Source organism: Rhamphochromis longiceps, linkage group LG23, assembly GCF_057381845.1.
Source record: "Rhamphochromis longiceps isolate RC_006_pf linkage group LG23, R_longiceps_female_GT1.1, whole genome shotgun sequence".
NCBI classification, from domain to species: Eukaryota; Metazoa; Chordata; class Actinopteri; order Cichliformes; family Cichlidae; genus Rhamphochromis; species Rhamphochromis longiceps.
This window is the reverse complement of record NC_140578.1, coordinates 6,300,192-6,323,804: the sequence shown is the minus strand read 5'-3', so window position 1 is coordinate 6,323,804 and position 23,613 is coordinate 6,300,192. Positions and strand designations below refer to the sequence as shown.

General features: G+C 39.2%; 2 protein-coding genes across 3 annotated transcripts; one reads left to right on the top strand and one right to left on the bottom strand.

Moving 5' to 3' along the window:
* Positions 1–12: 12 nt before the first annotated feature.
* LOC146641124 (cytochrome P450 2J2-like) lies at positions 13–3,941 on the bottom strand. Its single transcript, XM_085398374.1, has 9 exons — positions 3,673–3,941; positions 3,057–3,219; positions 2,443–2,596; positions 2,180–2,336; positions 1,920–2,096; positions 1,459–1,600; positions 808–995; positions 562–703; positions 13–473 (listed from the first exon to the last, which is right to left on the bottom strand). Exons 1-9 carry the CDS (start codon positions 3,853–3,855, stop codon positions 298–300), a joined length of 1,482 nt encoding a protein of 493 aa, XP_085254500.1. The 5' UTR covers positions 3,856–3,941; the 3' UTR covers positions 13–297.
* Positions 3,942–7,057: 3,116 nt separating this feature from the next.
* On the top strand, positions 7,058–19,808 carry LOC146641123 (cytochrome P450 2J2-like). 2 transcript variants are annotated; one of them, XM_085398369.1, is made up of 9 exons: positions 7,058–7,341; positions 9,852–9,988; positions 10,100–10,230; positions 10,790–10,950; positions 11,911–12,087; positions 12,978–13,116; positions 13,208–13,395; positions 17,776–17,917; positions 18,907–19,808. In XM_085398369.1, exons 1-9 carry the CDS (start codon positions 7,141–7,143, stop codon positions 19,080–19,082), a joined length of 1,452 nt encoding a protein of 483 aa, XP_085254495.1. In that variant the 5' UTR covers positions 7,058–7,140; the 3' UTR covers positions 19,083–19,808. The 2 variants fall into 2 exon arrangements, with proteins under 2 accessions (XP_085254495.1, XP_085254494.1); XM_085398368.1 differs by having other exon boundaries at positions 7,060–7,341; positions 9,852–10,014; positions 10,100–10,249; positions 18,907–19,806.
* The last annotated feature ends 3,805 nt before the right edge of the window (positions 19,809–23,613 follow it).

Here is a 23,613-nt window from a genome sequence, read left to right as displayed (position 1 = left end):
TTTCAAGGTTGTCTAACCATTATTATGTATTATGTAAGAAAACTTTATTGTTTTATATAGCACTTTTCACAGAAAAAACTCAAAGTGCTTCACAGTAAAAGACAAGAAATAAAAGTACAACAACAGTTAGCACTGTGACATGCACATTGTGTCTTACTATGTGAAATGTTCGTAAAATGTTTTACAGAGTATATTTTCTGTGTTTCTAGTATGCTTTTTCTGTATGCTGTGATTTGGTGATCCCATAAAGCTTGTGGAGTTTCAGTTTATTCATCTTTGTGTTTGCATGGCATGACCTCAGCGAGGCACTGCCAGCATCCTGAACTCCTCGGGAGAGTAGGTGAAGCCCATCACACCCTCCAAGCTCGGCATTTCTCCAGGAACAGGAGTCAAAGTGAAGCGTTGGAGCAGAGATGCAAAGAAAAGGAAGAGCTGCATTTTGGCCAGGGGCTCACCGATACACACACGTTTACCTGTGGGAAACAGAAGTATTTATCCTGCTGTTCATTTTGCTATCAAATGTACTCTTAATGGAAACCTAATTACACGCTATAAAATTACCTGCTGAAAATGGCAAGAAGGCATCTCTTCTTCGAAATTTGCCCTCTGAGTCCAGGAAATGTTCAGGATTGAAGACATCTGGAGTCTCCCACTCATTCTTATCAAACAGCACAGATGAAAGTATTGTAGTAATAGCTGTGCCCTGAAACAGTGTTATCAGATGTTGTTATTAGCTATTTATAAATAATTGAAAGACATATGAAATGAATGTTAATTTCTGGCTCAGTCTGGTAAATAATCCCTTACTTTAGGAATGAAGTATCCTCCCAGTGTAGAATCTTTACTGGCCATTTTTGGGAATCCCAATGGAACAATATTTCCAAACCTTTGGGTCTCGTGGATAACAGCATCAGTGTAGGGTAGGTTGGGTCTGTCGGCCAAGGTGGGCAGGCGAGACTGTCCGACCACTCTGTCTATCTCTGCCTGGACTTTTTCTGAAAGGGGAAACAGTAACGACTAAAACAGACAACTTAATAACCATCATAGTCAGACTGGCCTAAAATCTATATTCTTCAGGCTGTTCTCATTTTTCTTGTTTGTGCCTGCCCATCTGTCCCCCCTCATCCTGCTTGTGACCTAAAATCTCATGACAATACACCAATGGTTTACAATTCTTAAAATGCATTTGACAGACAGAAAAAAGGGAGTTCTCTCCTTTGGAGTTACAGTCAAGGATGCAAAGGCGTATCCATTATGAAAGTGGCCCACCTAGAATTTAACCCACAAATTCTTCTTGGAGGAGGAAACCATCCTTTATTTGCTTTCAGCTGTTTAAGATTCTTAAGCTTTTTGACCTTCACTTTTTCTTCATGCGATGATAAAGGAGAGTTGAAAGCAGGGATTGAAGATATGCAATCTGGGATGTGAGAAAGGGGGATAGAGTAATAAGTTACCAACCCTGTATTTCTGGGTAGTTCATCATAAATACTAGAGCCCAGCGTAGAGTGGTGGAAGCTGTCTCTGTCCCAGCCTCAATCAGATCAAGGGTACAAACCAGAAGCGTTTCAATATTAAAGCCAGCACGAGGATCCTCTTTTTTCTAATGTAACAGAAAAATACAGACATTATCCACAGTACTCGGTTCATTTAGGCAATTTACTTTATTACTAGTTAATCTCATGATCATAAGGATTGTGTTTTTTGATTAACTGATTCATTTGGGTGGCTGAAGTCTCAGAAACTTTTGAAGGACTTCTTTTGAATCTAAACACAGTTCTGGCACATTACAAATGTGACCTATTAGTGGCCGGTATAGACAATTGTCATGGTTTACATGAACACATGCTTATTGTTTCAATTAATTTTTTAAAATCTAACAATAGTATTCATATGCTTCACTAGAAATGTTTTTGTGTTACCTTCTCCATCTCTGACAGATATGCATCAATGAAATCACGAGGGTCATCTGGGTTCCACTCTTCCTGGTGCTTTTCAATTTCTCTGTTTAAGAAAGCCACAATCTCCCTGTAGTTGGCATGGACAGTCTGGTGAGGTCCTGGCAGGTACTTCATCAAGCCAGGAAAGGCATCATACAGCTGGTGAGGATGATAAACTCTTAGTAAAAGACCAACAACAACATCGCAAATGATCATCACATGGTAGTTTAAACAACGAGTACCTGCGTCTGAGCTGAACCAGCAAGCACAACGGCATCATTGTCCAGCTCCAGAATTTTGCGAAAGCTGGGGTCACTGTATTCAAAGCGATGTCCGAAGACCACAGAGGAGATGATGTTACCCACTGCATTTGTTATGATGTAGTGGGGGTTGAATGGTCTACCTGTGAAGATGTCAAATTCTACTCAAGTCAAGAGAAATCCTGCTACAAAAATGATTTCAGTGCAGAGCAATCACTTGAGTCATGTGAATTCCTGCAGCCTACTTGCCTTGCTCCTCCTTGAAAGCTTCACAAAGGAAACTGCACTCCACTTCAATGCACTTCTCCAGTGACTTTTGGCCTTCTCCAAAGTAACGCAGGTGAGTGTTGGCAAACTTCCTCTGCTTCTTCCACAGGTAACCGTTGCTCAGCGCTATACCTATTAGAATATTATATTAAGTTAATAACAAGGAAGTCTCTGCATTAATGTACATCTTGTAGGGCACAGGGTAAAATGTTTTTGGACTGTGAGAGGAAACATGGGAGCTAATAAAGCCCATGCAGATACAGGGAGAACATGCACACTTCACAAAGAAAATCATCAACTACCAAATTCACTGCAGTGAATCAACCCAAGGCGTTCTTGCTGTGTGTAATGTGTCTAATGGAGAACACATTAAAATATGTACCTAAAGTTTCTAGAAAGTAGGTAAAATTTGACTTACTAGTTGCATTTCACCACAGGACTTCTCATTTAATGCTATGCCAATGATATATTGGTGCTTGTCATTTCCAAAAGGCAAAAATTTAATACAGTTTAAGACTTGGGGAAGGAGGTTGGTACACCCAAAAATATATGTGATAGCACATGCTTTCGTGCACGTGTTTTAACTACTCACCAATGCCCTTGAATATAACATGGAAAAGAGGGACGATTGGTCGATCAACAAAGTTGTCCAGGTGGCTGACAAGAGCCTCTTTGACCATTTTATATCCTGCAACAAACACCATCCTCTCACTGCCCCTCCTCAAACTGAACACGGGGCCGTACTTCTGAGCCAGCTGCATTTAGAAATAAATCAAGAGAAATGTTTCACAGTTGGTATTCCTTTAGAAGACCTGAACTCTTCCACGGCATACATTTTTAATTTCTCTTTGATATTTGGGCTGAATGGGACCAGATGAATGTAAAAACAAAGAATTACCAGATTTTTTTTTTACCTGATTTTTGTTTCTAAGAAAAATGAGAGCCACATATAAGGATATTTGTTTAAAATTTCGATAGAACAGTAGCAGTATAATGTCCTTGTAAGTGGATCTCAGGCCCTTGGAGAGCAAAATTGAGTATTTTGGTCTAAATAACCCAAAATGTGAAGTCCACATATATGGATGCCAGGTCCTAGGAGGTTAAAGTTGAAGTCTTGTTATTATCTGTTGTTATTCATCGTGCACATTATATTTGCCAGCCTACTGTATGTAAACCAAATTGCACTGTAAGGATCTTCTCCTCCTCACCTCATGCATTGTTTTGTAGTCTACTCCAGTGAAGACATTTCCTAGCAGAGGCACAGCCCAGGGTCCTGGTGGAAAGTTGTGAGGCCTCCGGTTTCGTATTACATCACTTAAAATTAACAATACAAAACTGAGCAAAAACCAACTAGTAAAATTCATACAATCGAAGAAAGCTTGAAAAATCATGGTTGAAGTATCAGAAATCCCTCTGCAGGAGAAGCAGTGCGATCCAGCAAAGAGTGCTGTGGTATGTGTGGTGTTATCATCAGGCTGCAGAGTGCTCAGGAAAAGCGGCCCCAAACATGTTACATAACACAAATAGACTCTTGGGAACTGTCAGAAGCTGGAATTTGAACTGTTTCAGCTGAGTGATGACTGTGAGCTTGTGTGTTAAACATAGATGCGTAAAAGATATATTATTAGTTTTTTTTTTGGTTTCACAATAACTTATTTTGTGGTGTATTTTCAAAATGCTTCACACTTGAAAAATGTCAGTATTACACAGTTTACAATTATGAAGTGAAAGGTAATGCGGGGGTGGCCATCTGGTAAGATAAACAATTCAGGCAGGAAGTAGTAATGAGGAAAGAGGCAAAACTCTTCCAAAGTTCATTCAGGAACAGCTCAACTAACAGCTCAAAGAATACAAAAGCTCTGCTTCAGTGAGTACTGAGACTGAAAACCCAGCAGTGCTCGATGGGGAGTCAACATATGGAGGAAACAGATTAGATGATCCATTAAAGGCTCGGTAATTCTCATATGTTGTATTTGTTCTCCTCCACCCTGCAAATCCATGCACACAGTGTCACATTGTTTACTGTGTCTCCAGAGAGTTCAGGACAAAAATGCTCGGGCAGACATTCTCCGTCTGACTGTGCTCTCTACTTAAAACACTACGCTCTAGTTACACAATCAACAAGTGATGGTGTAAGTTACATAAAACTGTGCATTTGTGCGCATGCGTGTAATTTGAAGCGCTGATGTGAGGAAACTCTTTCTGGATGTGGACAGTAAAAAGCAAACTTCCTTATTCTGATGAGATTAGTCGGATGTGGCACTTCAGTAATGCGATGCTAGAATAGATATCTTTGCTTTACTTTAGTAGTTGCCTGATAAACTATTCCCTTGATTGTATTAAAATGTTGCAAATAAGAGAACTCAGTGTTATTGACTCTAATCATTCAGGTAAATAAATCCTAAAAGCTTGATTCTGTTCATCTGGACGTAATGGGAGAAACGTTTCGTCATTCATTCAAGTGATTTCTTAAGTCTCCGCTGACTGCAGGTTTCCCCAACATTATAAACAGTACATTTGCACAATGACTGAAACTAGCACCACTGAATGAATGGGCTGAACAGAGAACAGAATCAACCTTTTGGGTATTACTGACTTTAAACTCAATCCCCCTGTTATTTTTTTCACATTAAAACCATAATAAATTAAAATTGATCTGCATTTACTAAGTCTATGCATTTGATATGTTTTCTAAGTTCTATTGCAGGGGTGTCAAACTCAATTGCACATGGGGCCAAAACTCAAGGCACACTTTAGGTTGCAGGCTAAACAATATAAACATTTATTGAACACACTAAAACAATGTTTTTTAAACATAAATATGAATAAAAACAGAAAGGAATATTATTCCAGATTAAATAAACTTAAAAAAAACAACAACTTTAACTTTAAATATTTTGCTCTTCATAAAAATATATCCTGTCAAAATTGTGCAAGTTAGAAATATGAACATGCAGCCAAAAACCCCAGAAAAAATAAATGAAAGCATACACAAGGTTGGAGCCGCATGTCGACAGAGCTGGGCATTGCCTCAGGAATGGAACTAATAAACTGTGTGGGCCATTCAGTGTTGTACTTTCCCTTGAGGGTATCATTACACTGCAGCTCCATCTGAATCTGCACAGGTGCAGTTCAGCATCACACATGCCATGTCCATGAACTGACAGATTTCCTTGCTGAGCTCAAAAACTCTATTGAGAATTTTTACACCAACTCAGCCAACAGACCTCAGTACGATAAGGAATGTCGGCAAACTCTGAATCTATTTCCCACATAAAAGACTGAAATTGACGGTGATTTAAACTTTTAGCTCAGATAAAATTTACGGTCTGCGTTAGGGTGATCATTACATGCTCGATTTTTAGGACTTTACCACACAGCCTTTCCTGGTGTATGATCAGTGATATGCTGTTAACTCACCGGTACAGTTCTCCTCCTGCATCTTTACTCACATCCTGCTGACTAGTCCGCTTTTTTCACCGCACAACACAGGTGTCGTGCCAAAGTAGGTATCCCCGACAGAATTTGTTTCCCCTGTGCTGGGAGCACGCAGGGAGTACTGATGTTTTCATTTTGTGAAAAAGTGAAAAATTTGTATCGTTACATTACCATTCAGTTTGAGGGTTACAACAGAAAATGATATATTTATTGCTCACGGGGTATCAGATGGGATTATTTTAACAAACCATTAACATTTTGGCTGATAACTATTTTTATATTTTTATTCTCCTATAACTTTACTATATAAAGAGCTAAATCCTCCAAAGTTTCAGGAGTAATGCGTCATAATAAGAAGTGTTTGTGAACTAAAAATCAGCAATGTGGGATACTGTTTGTCAGTGATTTACACAGGGGGAACAAATTGTGGCAGGATCAGCCTGATATTATTTGTATCCCACTATAACTTCGTTGTATAAACAATGTGGGATACTGTTTGTCCGTGATTTGGACAGTCCAGCGTGTGCTCCCGACGGAGGGGAAACAAATTCTGTCGGGGATTCCTAGTTTGGCACGACACATGAATGTTCCCAGTTAGCCTAGCGTCCAGCAAGGAGGCTGCAGCACCACATTATGGGATCTGTAGTTTGTATATTAGGAGCACCTCATATTGCCGGGCCATGCATAACTATAATAGTATATCTATATAAAATCATCTCACGGGCCGGATACAAATCGGATTACTCACCCCCTACCCAACTCTGTGGCTAGTCACGTGTTCCATAATGTTGTGCTGTGGACATTTATGTGCTTTTTGTGCAGAGGAGCTTGTTTTGTTTTCTGTTCTCATGCTGTCCTCCCATGGGAGCCCAGCATGAGCAGAGGTCTTTTTTTTTTACTTTCCCATTGTAGTGTATATTTCAGTGTTTTTCTGTAATGCTACCGATCTCCAACCTGTATCCCCATGTGATGTCTTTGTTGTGTGTGCATGGTGGGGGGGGGATGTCCCATTTCACTGCAAGGCAACCTGCATGTGACGAATAAAGCCTTGATTGATTGATTAAATGTACGCCGGCCCGGATGTGGCCCGCGGGCCTTGACTTTGACACATGTGTGTTAAACTTTGCACTTTGTTCACAGTTCACGGTTCAGTGTGAGGTGGGACACCACAGTCAGTGCTGTTTATCTGATTGTGTTTGTCCTCTGTTTACTTGTAGTGGGACAGATGAAGAGAAGATATGGAGTTGATATACAAGGTTCTCGGCTTGGAGTGGATAGATGGCAAAATTATTTTAATATTTTTGACTGTTTCTCTACTGTTGACAGATTTTCTGAAGAACAGAGTGCCAAAAAACTTTCCTCCTGGACCCTGGGCTCTTCCTTTCATTGGTGACCTTCATCGCATCCAATCTACCAGACTTCACCTGCAGTTAACAGAGGTATGAGTCCATTCCTAAATAAAAAGTTATTATATTATAATAAAATTAAAAAACATTTGAAATTGAAAAAAAAAAAACCCTTCTTTCAACCATACAGATTTCACCTGCAGCTCACTGACTAATAATAAAAGCAGAAAAATAATGTGAAAGGAAACAAACATGTGAAATGAATCACTGGAGTGCAAGGAGGCATAATTTACACCGAAGTAGACAGAGTCGTTATTTAGCTTCTATAGAAATACTTTGTATTTGTATTGCATTTAGCTTCCTCCCGTGCCCATGTGGGTAAAGTGAAGGGTTCAATAAACCTAAGAGGTTCATTGAACCCTTCACTGAACTGGTATTTATTGCTCACAAGTTTAGCTATTTAACTGAATATTAACTTAACGGCCTCATTACAGGTAGGCTAACACCTGATATAGTGACATTTTCATAACTATAGGAACTTGTCTTAATGCCAAAGCTGTTCTGAATTCCCCACTCTGCTGAATGCAGAATAAGGATATTTTATTAATCTCAGAAGAAATTAACTGTGGCCTACTAGCTTACAGCAGTTCTGATATTAAGTAAAAAACAACAAAGACCTTTTCTTATATAAATTGCAAAATATGAATATATATAATATATACTACTCCTACTTTCATCTCCGTAATAATAACCGCCTTCGTCCCTCACTCACTCCACACAGTACCACCATACTTGTCAATGCTCTTGTCACATCTCGTTTAGATTACTGTAATTCTCTTCTCTATGGTCTACCTCATAAATTCTCCATAAATTGCAGTTAGTTCAAAATATAGCTGCTTGTATTATTTCCAGAACTAGATCCACTGAAGTAGACAGAGTCGTTATTTAGCTTGCATGAGGCTTGAAGCAATTGTATCATGTTTAAGGCTATATTTAGCAAACTTTTTAAATCAAATGGACACCAGTATATCCTGCATTAGAAATGAAACTGAATTAGTCCATTTAAATAAATGGAATAATTGTACATTTACATCAATGGGCAATAATCTTTCATAGTTTTTTAGTTTCTTTCTTTGAGGTTTGGACTGTTGGTTTAACCAAAAAAAAAATCATTATCATTTTCTTGCTTGGAAATTGTTATTTACTTTTTATCTTAGTTTTTTGTTTGTTTGTTTGTTTGTTTTTTACTAAAATTCTACTGAGAAGTGAAATGATTGAGAAGTACTTTGTATTTGTATTGCATTTGGCTTCCTCCCGTGCCCATGGGGGTAAAGTGAAGGGTTCAATAAACCTAAGAGGTTCATTGAACCCTTCACTGAACTGGTATTTATTGCTCACAAGTTTAGCTATTTAACTGAATATTAACTTAACGGCCTCATTACAGGTAGGCTAACACCTGATATAGTGACATTTTCATAACTATAGGAACTTGTCTTAATGCCAAAGCTGTTCTGAATTCCCCACTCTGCTGAATGCAGAATAAGGATATTTTATTAATCTCAGAAGAAATTAACTGTGGCCTACTAGCTTACAGCAGTTCTGATATTAAGTAAAAAACAACAAAAACCTTTTCTTATATAAATTGCAAAATATGAATATATATAATATATACTACTCCTACTTTCATCTCCGTAATAATAACCGCCTTCGTCCCTCACTCACTCCACACAGTACCACCATACTTGTCAATGCTCTTGTCACATCTCGTTTAGATTACTGTAATTCTCTTCTCTATGGTCTACCTCATAAATCCCTCCATAAATTGCAGTTAGTTCAAAATACAGCTGCTTGTATTATTTCCAGAACTAGAGCCACTGAACATATAACACCTGTTCTTAAACAGCTCCATTGGCTTCCAATTCACCTCCGTGTCAATTTCAAGATCCTGCTTCTCACTTACAAAGCGCTTCATAACCTAGCTCCTCCATATCTATCCGATCTTCTCCATACATACTCACCCCCGTACACTCCGCTCTTCTTCAGCTTCCCTTCTGTCAGTTCCACCTGCTCACCTGACTACCATTGGACTCAGAGCCTTTAGCTGTTTTGCCCCAAGACTTTGGAATGCACTTCCACTTGTTCTCCGGACCACACACTGTCTCACCACTTTTAAATCACGTCTCAAAACTCATCTATTTAGAATTGCATACACCTGATCTGTCTTAGTCCATTTTTACCTGCTCAGTTTTTATACTTGCCTTTAGACTTTTATGACTGTTTATGTCTAAATTTTATTTTACCATGTTTATTATATATACATATATTTTGTAGGTTAATTGGTTAATCCAAATTGCCCATAGATGTGAACGTGAGTGCAAATGGTTGTGTGTTGGCCCTGCGACAGATTGGCGACCTGTCCAGGGTGTACACCGCCTCTCGCCCTATGACAGCTGGGATAGGCTCTGAACGGCGCCTATAAATAAAATGTACTATTATTATTATTATTGTTATTGTTATTGCTATTGTTATTGTTATTATTATTATATATAGCCTCCTCAGAATGTATCATGCTCCAAAAACAACAATATACTGTCTGTGTTCAGTTTGCAGAGAAATATGGAAACATTTTCAGCCTTCGACTCTTTGGTGGTAGGATTGTGGTCGTTCATGGCTACAAACTTGTGAAAGAAGCCCTGGTTCACCAAGGAGAAGACTTCGTGGATCGCCCAATTATACCCTTATTTGAATCAATTATTGGGAATAAAGGTAGTGTTGGCATTTTCCCTCCAAAATTCCAAAAACTTGATTGAACTGATCACATCAGGTCTAATTTAATTTTTATTTCCAAAAGGTCTTGTGATGTCAAATGGTTATCCCTGGAAGCAACAGAGGAGATTTGTTCTTCACACATTCAGGAACTTTGGTCTGGGGAAGAAGACCCTGGAGTCATCCATCCAGCAGGAGTGCCAGTATCTCACAGAGGCTTTCACAGATCAGCAAGGCACAAAGAAAAAAAACCAATATAGTTACATGTTATCTATGTTTAGTATGTGTGTTTATAAAATTTAAATATAATTCACCATTGCTTACCATATGACATGTTTATAAGGTTCACAGTACTAAAGCACATGGCCTAAAAGGTTTCCTTAATAATTGTCCCACTTTTCTTTACCTGTAACTCATCACCTGATTTATGCTTTAACAAGGAGTTCTAATCAGAGGCCAAACATTAAAAACAGCACCCACTCTGTTTCTCCACTTGTTGACATGCATTATATCCTGTTCATTTGATTTTAGTTTTATTGATATAGCTCCAATTCTTTGTTAAGATTCACAATTATTTGCTGAAATGTTCTGAAACACTCGGGACATTTCCCTAATCCTTTATACCAAAGTTTATTTGACACCCTTGGGTAAGAGTTGGAGGTGCATTTCACTTGCAATTTTCAAGGTCCCCTTTGTTCCCAACTATGTATTTGAATTTTAATTTAATTAATTAATTTTTTTAATTTTATGGATGTTTTTTCTCCTCATTTTGCAGGCAGACCCTTTAATGCTAAGGACCTGATTAATAATGCAGTCTCAAACATCATCTGCCGTTTGGTGTTCGGCAATCGATTTGAGTACACTGACAAGCAATTCCAGTATATTCTCCAGATGTTCAATGACATTGTTCGATTACAGGGAAATTTGACAGTACGGGTGAGTGCATGTTATTCACACACTCATGTACTTCTAGTTCCAGTCTCAAACATGGATGTAAATGTGTGCTTAATCAATTTGCATATCTATCTGCTGTGATGTCCACTTGGCGGTTTTTCACCACTGTGCATTACAAGTGAAATACACTCCAGAAAGGATTATTTACTGAATGTGGATCTACAACACAGCAGTATCAGATTTACCCATCGCCGTAAAAGCCAAACAGAACCAATTCACCCATTCATTTTCTAACATTTCCTGGTTAGATACAGTAAGGGCAACAGTTTAAGCAGAGCTGCTTGTTGCTATTTTAAAACCAATCACACCGTGATGATGAGTGTAAATCCTAATGAATGAAGCCTTAGCTTGACACCCCTGACTTCTAGCCTTATTAATTCACAGTTCCAAGCAAACAGCTCAAAAAGACTTTTTAATAAACTTCATTGAGCCTTTTTTACTTTGACACATTTACAAACATTGTGGCAGTGATATGTTTCACACTAAAATGTTCGAACCATTTTAAAAATGAAGAGAGACGGACAGGTCACAAAGCTGTGTGACTTCACTCTTAACTAAATTGCCCTTTTGTTTTCTTTGTTTTGTTTTGTTTTCTTGGTGCATGCCCAACTTGTGCCCTGTATAGAGGTGCCATCCAATAATAAACACACTTAATATGAAAACAAACAAATGACCTACCTAATTACCTATACATAAACGAATTCAACTAAATAATTATCCCACCTTTAAGTTATTACATTAATACGGTGGCCCTGAGAGGCCAAACGCACTGCAACAACAAAAAGGCTGCAAAAGCAGTAGGGAGGGCCTTTCTTGCAATGATACAGCTGCAGGTTTCAAACCTAAAATTCATGAACACACAGTAATAATGATCTTTATTATTGCTTATGTTAATACGGCCAGTCAATTAGATAATCTGGTTACTGTCTTCCTGCTCTGCAGATGTACAATACAATACCCTGGCTGATGAAGTGGCTGCCTGGATCACACCAGACGATATTTATCTTGACAAAGAAATTAGTTGAATTTGTAGAAATTAGGATCAAAGAACACCAGGAAAACTTTGACCCATCATCACCAAGAGACTACATTGACTCCTTTCTCAAAGAAATGGGAGAGGTTAGTGTTTTAATGTCTATCTCGATTTGCTTTAATAAAAAAAATTAATTCCCCTCTCGCCTCTGCAAGTAGTCTATCCTTCAAGCTCAGGTCCTCTACCAGAGGGCTGGGAGCTTAAGGGTTCTAACTCTAACTCTTCTGGACAGAGGGATCTGCTGGAGCCATTCACCTAACTTGGGAGTCACTGCACCTAGTGCTCCGATTACCACTGGGACCACTGTTACCTTCACTCTCCACCTTCTTCAGCTCTTCTCTGAGCCCCTGGCACTTCTCCAGTATTTCGTGTTCATTCTTTGAGATGTTACTGTCATTCCGTATTGGTACGTTTATCAGTACGTCTTCTGCTACATCTTCTCCTGCTTGTCTACAACTACTATGTCTGGTTGGTTAACCATCACCATTATGTCTGTCTGTATCTGGAAGTCCCACAGGTTCTTAGCTCCGTCATTCTCAACCACCCTAGGGGGTGGTCTGTCCTCAGTGTCTGCAATGTTTCCTTCTGGTAGTGTGATCCCCTCCGTTCTGACAGCCTTACCTCTCTGAGAGGATTTAGGTCTATGCAGAACATCAGTGGGGACAGTGCATCTCCTTGGTAGATCCTGTTGGTCTCTAGTGTTGTTCGCCACATCCCTGTTGAGTTCCTGATGAAGGCTCTTAGGGTCCTGTTGATCTTGCACTGTTACGGTGCACTCGGTGCAGTGACCCCGGAGCAAAGCAAGTGGCTCCAGCAGATACCAGGAACAACATCCAAGATCTCTGCACCTTCATGAGGGCGAGAGGGGAATTTAAAAATTTTTATTCTTTACTTTACAAAACGTTTTGATAAGATGGTTTGTATTTATATTGTGTACATAATCAAATATAACAATTTTCTCTTGTATCATTGATAGAAGGAAGATAAAGATTCTGGGTTTTATCTCGAAAATTTGATGGCTTGCACAATGGACCTGTTTGGTGCTGGAACTGAAACCACAACTACTACTTTACATTGGGGACTTTTATATATGATCCACTACCCTGATATACAAGGTGTGTCAGGGTAATATCTATCAGGGATACATATTTTGTGAGCTTAGTCAACTGTGCACAACACTTATTTTCCTGTTTTCTGTGTGTGCAGAGAAAGTCCAAGCTGAGATAGATGCTGTGGTTGGTTCATCCAGACAGCCGTCTACAAGTGACAGAGAAAACATGCCGTTCACTGATGCAGTTATTCATGAAATCCAGAGAAGTGGAAATATTGCCCCACTTAACATACTTCGCGTGGCAAACAAGAACACAGCTCTGGATAAGTACTCAATCCCAAAGGTACACAATCAACCAGTAACAAATGTTTGCCAGTTAAAAAAAAACAACTCTGAGATAATCAGATGTGTCAAAGGTACATACTAATAATGGATTGCATTTATATAGCGCTTTTCTAGACACTCAAAGCACTTTACAATTCCACTATTCATCCACCTTTCCCTCATCCACCTGCTGGGCTCAGTGGAAGCTCCACCATAGCCACCACCAAACAACTGAGTTATTTTTACATTTTACACATCGGCCAGCTTCTGGCCAGTCCACCACCTTTCGTTGTTTATACTGTTACAAAAAAACGAATCAACAAACACACACAAATAAAACCCCATCGGCCCATAAAAACAAAAACTCCCCATTGGCCCACCGGGCAGATGCCTGCTATGCATGATCTGATGGCCAGTCCAGCTATGGCTCCAGGAGGTTTTTAGTGTACATGATGTGATCAGCTGACCTGCTCTTCTCTGTAGATTTACACAATTACACAACAAGTGTAGATGTGTTTTTTCATCTATCCTGGCAGATGTCTATCCCCCTACACTTTATACAGAGTTGCTATAAAGTTTAAATTCAGTGAAGTAATCTAAGCATGATCATCTAAAATGCAAAGTCGCTGCTACACTTGATGTAACCTAAATCTGACTAGGAGCACCACAGCTACTGTGCACCAGTCCAACACAGTGCTTTACTGTAAATTCAGCCCTGTAATGCAAACTAACCTGTTTATCCTGGACAAAACTACCCAGTATTTCCATGCAACATTTGAATAGCACAAAGTTAATATAGGTTAGTTTGTTTTGCAGGACATTTTACGACAATGAAAATACATAACTTATCAAAACATATCATACAAAGTTCCAACATGTGGTTAAAATAATGACATTGCATGTAAGCTTTAAATTTTCTGTTTAAGCGTCACTGTGCAGTCTCCAGCTTTAAATCTAACCTCTCTTCCTCATCTCCTGTCGGGTTTTTCTTCCCAAATCTTTATCCATCTCCCAGTGAAGTTAGCTCTCATTCTCTTCTCTCCCTGTGAAATCCATCAACTTGACCTTTAGCTATGAACGCACTGTGCGAAAAAGTGCACACAAACAGCTTGTGTGTTTTCTGATGTTTGCTGAGCTAATAGAAACTGTCTGTGAAGGAAACTTAAAGAAGTCCAGACGCTTTTCTTTTCAGGCTACTTAGACTGATAGAAACATTGATTTTTAAATTGCATGCAACTTAAAAAACACTCGCTTCATCCATCCTCCTTATCTGTAGCACTAGCTAGATGCTGAAGTACCGCCAACACAACATACAGACACCTGCCTTATTAAAGTTCCGGCCAACTTTAACCCCTGAGTATAAACGTTATAAATGATAACACTGAACGTAAAGTAATGAGCATTTTCTGAACACGTAAGGAGTAGAAAGTACAGATATTTGTTTAAAAATGTAGGGAGTAAAGTACAAAGTTGTCAGAAGAATAAATATTCAAATACAGATACCTGAAAACTAGACCAGGTGACCCTGAATCCCCCCTTAGTTATGCTGCAATAGACATAGGTATGGGGGATTCCCATGATGCATTGAGTTTTTCCTTTCCAGTCTCTTTTCTCACTCACTATGTGTTAATAGACCTACGTCTAGCCTACGTCTATTGCAGCATAACTAAGGGAGGATTCAGGGTCACCTGGTCCAGCCCTAACTATATGCTTTAGCAAAAAGGAAAGTTTTAAGCCTAATCTTAAAAGTAGAGATAGTGTCTGTCTCCCGAATCCAAACTGGAAGCTGGTTCCACAGAAGAGGGGCCTGAAAACTGAAGGCTCTCCCTCCCATTCTTCTTTTAAATACTCTAGGAACAACAAGTAGGCCTGCAGAGCGAGAGCGAAGTGCTCTAATAGGGTGATATGGTACTACAAGGTCATTAAGATAAGATGGGGCCTGATTATTTAAGACCTTGTATGTGAGGAGCAGGATTTTGAATTCAATTCTGGATTTAACAGGAAGCCAATGAAGGGAAGCCAAAACAGGAGCAATATGCTCTCTCTTTCTAGTCCCTGTCAGCACTCTTGCTGCAGCATTTTGGATCAGCTGAAGACTTTTCAGTGAGTTTTTTGGACATCCTGATAATAATGAATTGCAGTCATCCAGCCTGGAAGTAATAAATGCATGAACTAGTTTTTCAGCGTCACTCTGAGACAGGATATTCCTAATTTTAGAGATGTTGCGCAAATGGAAGAAAGCAGTCTTACAAATTTGTTTAATATGTGCATTGAAGGACATATCCTGGTCAAAAATGACTCCAAGGTTCCTCACAGCATTACTGGCGGCCAAGGTAATGCCATCCAGAGTAAGAATCTGGTTAGATACCATATTTCTAAGCTTTTCAGGGCCGAGTACAATAACCTCAGTTTTATCTGAATTAAGAAGCAGAAAGTTAGCGGCCATCCAGCTCTTTATGTCTTTAAGACATTCCTGCACTTTAACTAATTGGTGTGTGTTATCTGGCTTCATGGACAGATAGAGCTGCGTGTCATCTGCATAGCAGTGAAAATGTATGCTATGTCTTCTAATGATGCTGCCTAAGGGAAGCATGTATAATGTAAACAGAATTGGTCCTAGCACTGAACCCTGTGGAACTCCATAATTAACCTCAGTGTGTGAAGAGGACTCTCCATTTACATGCACTAATTGGAGTCTATTAGATAGATATGATACAAACCACTGCAGTGCAGTACCTGTAATACCTACAGCATGTTCTAATCGCTCTAATAGGATATAATGGTCAACAGTCGAATGCTGCACTAAGGTCTAGAACAGGGCTGCCCAATCCCAGTCCTCGAGAGCTACTATCCTGCAGCTTTTAGATGCATCCCTACTCCAACACAGCTGAATCAAATGAATGGCTTGTTATCAGGCCTTTGCCAAACATGATGGCATGCTGAAGAGGTAATCAAACCATTTGATTCAGCAGTGTTGGAGTAGGGATGCATCTAAAAGCTGTAGGACGGTAGCTCTCGAGGACCGGGATTGGGCACCCCTGGTCTAGAAGGACAAGCACAGAGATGAGTCCACTGTCAGAGGCCATAAGAAGATCATTTGTAACCTTCACTAAAGCTGTTTCTGTGCTGTGATGAACTCTGAAACCTGACTGAAACTCTTCAAATAAACCATTCCTCTGCAGATGATCTGTTAGCTGTTTGACTAAAGCTGTTTCTTTGAGCAGTTTTGTAGGAATGGGGTCTAAAAGACACGTTGATGGTTTGGAGGAAGTAATTATTGAAGTTAACTCAGAAAGATCAATTGGAGAAAAAGAGTCTAACTTAACATCAATGGTACTAAGAGTAGCTGTAGATAATATTACATCTGTGGGATGATTATTGGTAATTTTTTCTCTAATGATAAAAATTTTATTTGTGAAGAAGTTCATGAAGTCATTACTAGTTAACGTTAAAGGGATGGTTGGCTCAAAAGAGCTCTGACTTTTTGTCAGCCTGGCTACAGTGCTGAAGAGAAACCTGGAGTTGTTCTTATTTTCTTCAATCAGTGATGAATAGTAAGATGTTATGGCTTTGCGGAGGGCTTTCTTATAAAGCAACAAACTATTTCTCCAGGCTAAATGATGATCCTCTAAATTTGTGACACGCCATTTCCTCTCCAGATTACAAGTCATCTGCTTTAGGGTACGTGTTTGAGAATTATACCACGGAGTCAGGTACTTCTGATTAGAGACCTTAGTTTTCACTGGAGCTACAGTATCCAGAGTCGTACGTAGTGAGGAGGTGAAATTATTAATAAGATAATCGACCTCTGTTGGGGTAGCGTTCAGATAGCTGCTCTGCTCTGTGTTGGTACAGGGCATTGAAGATGATAACAGTGGGTAAATTATATTCTTAAACTTAGTTACAGCGCTTTCAGAAAGACATCTGCTTTGATAAAGTCTACTTTATCAAAGTAGATGTCTGGTTTTTTTTTTTTTTTTTTTTGTCTGTAAGTAATGAACAAAGAACAGTTACAACTCAAATACTCAGATACTCAAATACCAAGTGTATTAGGGGGGTCATAGGGGGTCATATGATTGTTGGGTTTTCTCTGTATCTATTATTGTACGATCTACTGTTCAATAAAAAGCGCCTTGAGGCGACCGTTGTTGTGATTTGGCGCTATATAAATAAAATAGAATAGGATAGAATAGAATACAATTGAAAATTCTAGTTACAGTAATAAAGTTAGTTTGTTACTTCCCACCTCTGGAAACACCCTGACACGGGAGCATAAGTAATGAACAAAGAACAGTTACAACTCAAATACTCAGATACTCAAATACCAAGTGTTGATGCTAAAGAACTGTAGCCAATGGGAAGTTCAAATCCTGCAATTTGAACAAATGGTATTTTTCAGGGCACCAAGATCTTGGCTCCATTGCACTCTGTTCTACATGATGAGTCTATGTGGGAAACTCCACATTCCTTCAACCCTCAACACTTTCTGGACCAGGATGGAAAATTTAGGAAGAGGGAGGCCTTCATTCCCTTTTCTGCAGGTTAGTCATCAGTTGCAATCTGTTAGGATGCCTGGGTCGTTGACCCAGGGGTTTTGAGTTTATTATATTATTTATACTTTCTAGTTTTTGGTTTCTTTCAGTTCTGTCTTATGGTTTATGTCTCTGTCTTCTTTAGTTGCTCTGTCTCCCCTATCACCTGCATCCCCTTGTCTAGTTCGCGTCTATGTGTATCCTAGTTCCTATATCCCCGTGTTCAGTCAGTGTTTGTGTCTGCCCTGGTCCCACGTCTCTGTTCCCTTTGTAGTGCCTGCATGTGAGTCTGTGTCTTTGTTCAGTCTGTGTTATGTGTTTCCTGTTTTACTTTGAAGGTCTCTGTCTTTTCTCAGTGTGTTCAGGTTACGCTTCTTTGGTCTCGTCAGTTCTGATTTGCCCCAGCTGTGTTTCCCTCCTGTTACTCATTTCCTGATTGCTCCCTCTGTGTATTTAAGCCCTGTGTTTCTTAGTGTCTGTGTCGCGATCTACCGTTTATTTTGCTGTGTGTTTTGTCAATCCGCCGGTGTTAGTTTATTTTTGACCTTTTTTCCCCAGTTATGTTATGTTTGAGTTCAGCATTAAAGCTGTTTTGGTTTAAGTTCTGTCTCCGGAGTCTGCACCTTGGGTCCTATTCCTGTCTGCACACAGCCACACCTAACACAATCCTTTGAAACTCTGGTAAATGCTGTTTTAGGCAGAAGTTTAAAAAATGCTACATGTTGCTGCTTATGGTCAACTTTTTGTATATGTAACATTTTATTTTGATTATTTGTAGCATAATCATATTTACACTACTCAATACAGTGATAAAGTGGTGAAGTAGATACAGATTAGCAGATACTCTGCTGCTTGTTCCTTGCATTAAATTGTGTGCTTTTAAATGTTCTTGTGCTTTATTTGTTGATCTAAATGAATACATAACTGTTATAAGCTGTGATTAGCGTGGAAACCCTGTAAATTATGTATTTAAAACATGTAGTCTTGTGTATTCTCAGGTAAGCGTGTGTGTCTTGGGGAGCAGCTGGCCAGGATGGAGTTATTCCTGTTTTTCACCTCCCTGCTGCAGAAGTTTTCAGTTACTGCACCTGCTGGAGAGAAACCCAGTCTGGACTTCATTTTGGGAGCCACACGCAGTCCCAAACCTTATCGTCTGTGTGCTGTGCCACGTTAGAGCACGAGTTATCCTCAGCTGAGCATGTCTGTTTCTCTGCGCTCTCAATGACTGTCTTCTGCTATTGTTTTTGATGCAATGCATAAAGAATATCTGCTTTACTGTTCTCTCTGTCTATCTCTAGCGCTCTAGTGTAAGTAATTAATAAGTAATATATATTTTAAATTGAATTTGAACGTATTTTAATTTTGCACGATTTTTCTGAATAAATATGGACTCACAAATAAAATAATCCTGATGCAATAAAATCCACAGACCATTACCTCTCAAGGGAATCACCAAAACGTCGTACTTATGATATTTTCTCTGCACATTGGATTTGTTGAACCTGTAAATAATTTATTTAGAGATTATTACACACATAAAATACTTTTTTCAAATGATCACTTACCAAAAGAATGAAAATCTGAAAATAATAGCAGAAAACCAGCAAATCTTCACACAAGTCCATCTTTGAGATGATGGACTTTTGAAATTTTCTTCTTTTATCTATATAATTTTTTAAATGGTTCTCCGTGAGAGAAGTTAAACAGCTGAGATGCCTTCCTCACCTGTATAACTACTGGTCAGTGCACCTTATTGTCCTTCCTTGTCTATGGAGATTCAGTACAGCATCTTGTAACTATTTTTTCTTACTGATACTTTGTTTATGCTTTTGTTGTTGAATCTCACGTGTAAAGGAGATTTCAATCTCAATAAATTACTTCATAAAAATACCCACTTGCTATTAGAAAAGGATACTTTTTTAAACGAACTGCCTTTGCATTCAGTTATGTGAAAAAGAAACGTTTCACAGGACACTGCAGTACTTTAAAAAACAAAAACTATCTTTAGCAACAGTAACTTTAAATATTTTCATTCTGTATGACTTGTCTCTCACATAGTTGTAGAGAAATGTTGGCCCACTTTTAATAACTCTTTGTCATCTTCCATCCCAGACAGGAAGCAGACAGAAGCAAATCATCATGTCCCACTAGCTACAAGTGCTATGTTGATAATAGAATAGAATAGAATAGATCTATGTACAATGAGATTGAAAGAAACTTCTGCCCAGTGGAAACATGCAAAAAAAAAGAAAAGAAAAAAGAAAAGGTTATAGTGCACAGTTCTCCGGTGCTAAGTACATACTCAAGAATAAATATGGATTTTATATATACAGTAATATATAACATTGCACATGTTACATATTGCAAAGTGATTAGGATTATGACTGGATTCAACTTTATTGTCATTACACAGCTATGAATACAGGGTAACGAAATACAGTTTGCATCTAATAAGAAGTGCAAGAGTAGTAAGTGCAATAAGAGCAGATTACATACAGATATGTTAAGCAAATATACAGATGTACTACAGGCAGATGTATGGATATACTAATATATACAGATAAGGGTACTACAGTGGCTTGCAAAGGTATTCACCCCCCTTGAACTTTTCCACATTTTGTCACATTACAGCCACAAACATGAATCAATTTTATTGGAATTCCACGTGAAAGACCAATACAAAGTGGTGTACACCTTATCCCTGACCTGTCTGGTGTGTTCTTTGGACTTCATGGTGTTGTTTCTCCCAATATTCTCTTAGACAACCTCTGAGGCCGTCACAGAGCAGCTGTATTTGTACTGACATTAGATTACACACAGGTGCACTCTGTTTAGTCATTAGCACTCATCAGGCAATGTCTACGGGCAACTGACTGCACTCAGACCAAAGGGGGCTGAAAAATTACCCAAACAAAAATGTTTGGAATCATGTATGATTTTTGTTCTACTTCTCACGTGTACAACACTTTGTATTGGTCTTTCACGTGGAATTCCAGTAAAAATGATTCATGTTTGTGGCTGTAATGTGACAAAATGTGGAAAAGTTCAAGGGGGCCGAATACTTTTGCACGCTACTGTATAAAGGGTGGAATGGTTATGAACAGATTATGTACGGAGAGACGAAGTATACAGATGAACTCTGAGTAGACTATAATAGCTAACAGTGTATGCACTGTACCAGAGAGCATACTATGTCAGTGTCCTAAACTACAGTATTAACCAATATGAGCATACGGTGAATGTTACAAATGAATGTGAATCATGATCATGGTCCCTGAGAGGGATAAGGTGTTATGGATGGAGAATTAGTGTGGATGGAAGCAGCAGGGGACTGAGTTCAGTAGGGTGACAGCTGTGGGGAAGAAGCTGTTCCTAAACCTGCTGGTTTTAGTCTGTAGTAGTGATGGCCCGCTTGAAGCTGACGCTCCGGAGCGTGTGTCGAAAAAAACAACACACTGGTTCAGAAGCACTGTGTCGAGGCTTGCTTCGTTTGGCAAAAGTCACGTGACCAGTGACGTCCGAAGCTTCATTACGCAAGTAACTGCTTCGGTACCTGATTCAAACGGATATAAGGAAGTGAATCATCCACGGGATTCGTGGAGTGTGTTGATGGTGACAGAGAGCGACGAGGTGATCATTCCACTGACAGATATGGAGCCAGCGAGGAAGAGAGGACGTTCTGGCGTGTGGGAATATTTTGAGTTGATTTTGCTCAATTCATTTTATCTGCCGAAGTGAAAAACTTGAAATGTCCAAAATCATGTTTTCATAATGGAAATATCATTACAGCATATGACTTTAGGAACACTTCCATGTGAATTAAAGCTAATGAAGACTACAACAATGTATTTGACACTATACGTACATGACATTGCTACAGTTTAGAAAATCATTTTGTTTATTGTTTTTAGGTGATAGTCTGCAGGACCCAGGAATACCTGCATATCTACCAGCTTGCAGTGTAGTTCCTGCACTCCACAGCCTCTTCTGTTCCATGCAAGTGGATTTTCTCCAGGGCAGGAGAAACTATTTCTAAGAAAAGAAACAGACTCAGCCAGCGCACAGTAACACTAATCCTCTTTTTAAATGTAAATAACAAAAGGGCTACCTTACATTGATCATGTTTTTACTTTGCAAGTTCTTGATTAGGGGTGGGTTTTGATTATCGCCTTTCTGATTACAATCCATGCTAAATTGAATAAAGTGATATTGATTCATTAAAATCCCGTGTCGATTTGTAAATTAACGTTATTATGCCTGAAACGCCAGCATCTCAGGTTAAACCTCACAACATGTCGTCAAACACCATACAGCTAAAACAGTAACTGAGAGAAAGGTTTACGGATTCTGCATAAAAACGTGAACACAGAGCGCGGACCCGACGCGTCAGAGTCAGATTTTGGTGCGTCGTCGGGTCCGCGCTGTGTTTGCCTCTTTTTTCCCGCTGGCTTCTGCAGCTGCAGGTTTCATAACTCTCTGTTTACATCTCTAATTAAGTCTCACATGTGTCAGCTTTCTTTTAATAGATACGAAATTATGGATATATACTGTTAAATGATCAGAATTGTAATATTTCTGACTGAGGCAAAACTTTCCAGATTCCAATCAAATTGAATCGGATCCTGTATCGAATCAAAAATGATTCTACAAATCAGTGACGATGCAGCCGTACTCAGCTCCCTAAGCATTTTCCCTTTCCAGTTCACAATCAATCCCACCCCTAGGTCAAAAATATGTATAGGACAATTGGCCTCATCTAATATTTTGTATGAACCTGTCCAGCTGTCCAGTGATTAAACGACAAGTAGATGGAGGCAGGACTTCACAGCAGGGGCATACTCCATAATGTGCTGTGCATTCTCATATGTATATTATATATATTGCTCACTTATTGTATTTACCAACATCAAGGAGTTATGAGCAAAGAAAGGCCACCATAGTGCATGTTTAAATAGGGAAAGTTTATTGATCAAAATGTATTACGCAGATACGCATTACATTTTTTTCAGCCCCCCAATCGAGAAAACAAAACCAATTACATGTTCAAAGCAACGGAACGGTGGCCCAATATCAGAGAGAACTCCACTCTTGAGTGAGCAGTGATAATTGAGCAGTCCGTTTTATTTTGCAGATTCAAGCTGCTCTTCAAAATTTTCACCACCAGATGTCACCGGAGAGGACTGTGTTGAAAAGCTTCGAGTAATGAACCGTTTTTCAATACAAGCTTCAGTGCTTCGGAAAGCTTCATTTGGCCATCACTAGTCTGTAGGGTCCTGTAGAGTCTTCCAGAGGGGAGGAGCTGGAAGAGTTTATTGGCAGGATGAGAGGAGTCCCTGAGAATGAAGTGTGCTCGGCGTAGACATCTCTTCTTGTGGACATCCTCAATGGCAGGAACATGAGGGAAAGAGGAACAGGTGGCAAGACAGCTGGAACTAATTGGGCAAGACAAGGAAGTAAAGCACAATACAATAACATGAGACAAAACCTTCAAAGTAAAAAAAGAAATCCACAGACTAAACCTAGAGGCACAATGCTAACACAGAACAGTGGGAACACAGAACCAAAACCTAAGAACTAAGACACATCAAGAAATCAAAGAGTAATAATACCAAAAAGGAAAAGACTGCGTCGCCGACCCAAGACCGTGACAAAAGAAATAACTGGGAACAACCATATTACAATCCTCTGTAATGCACATTGAACCT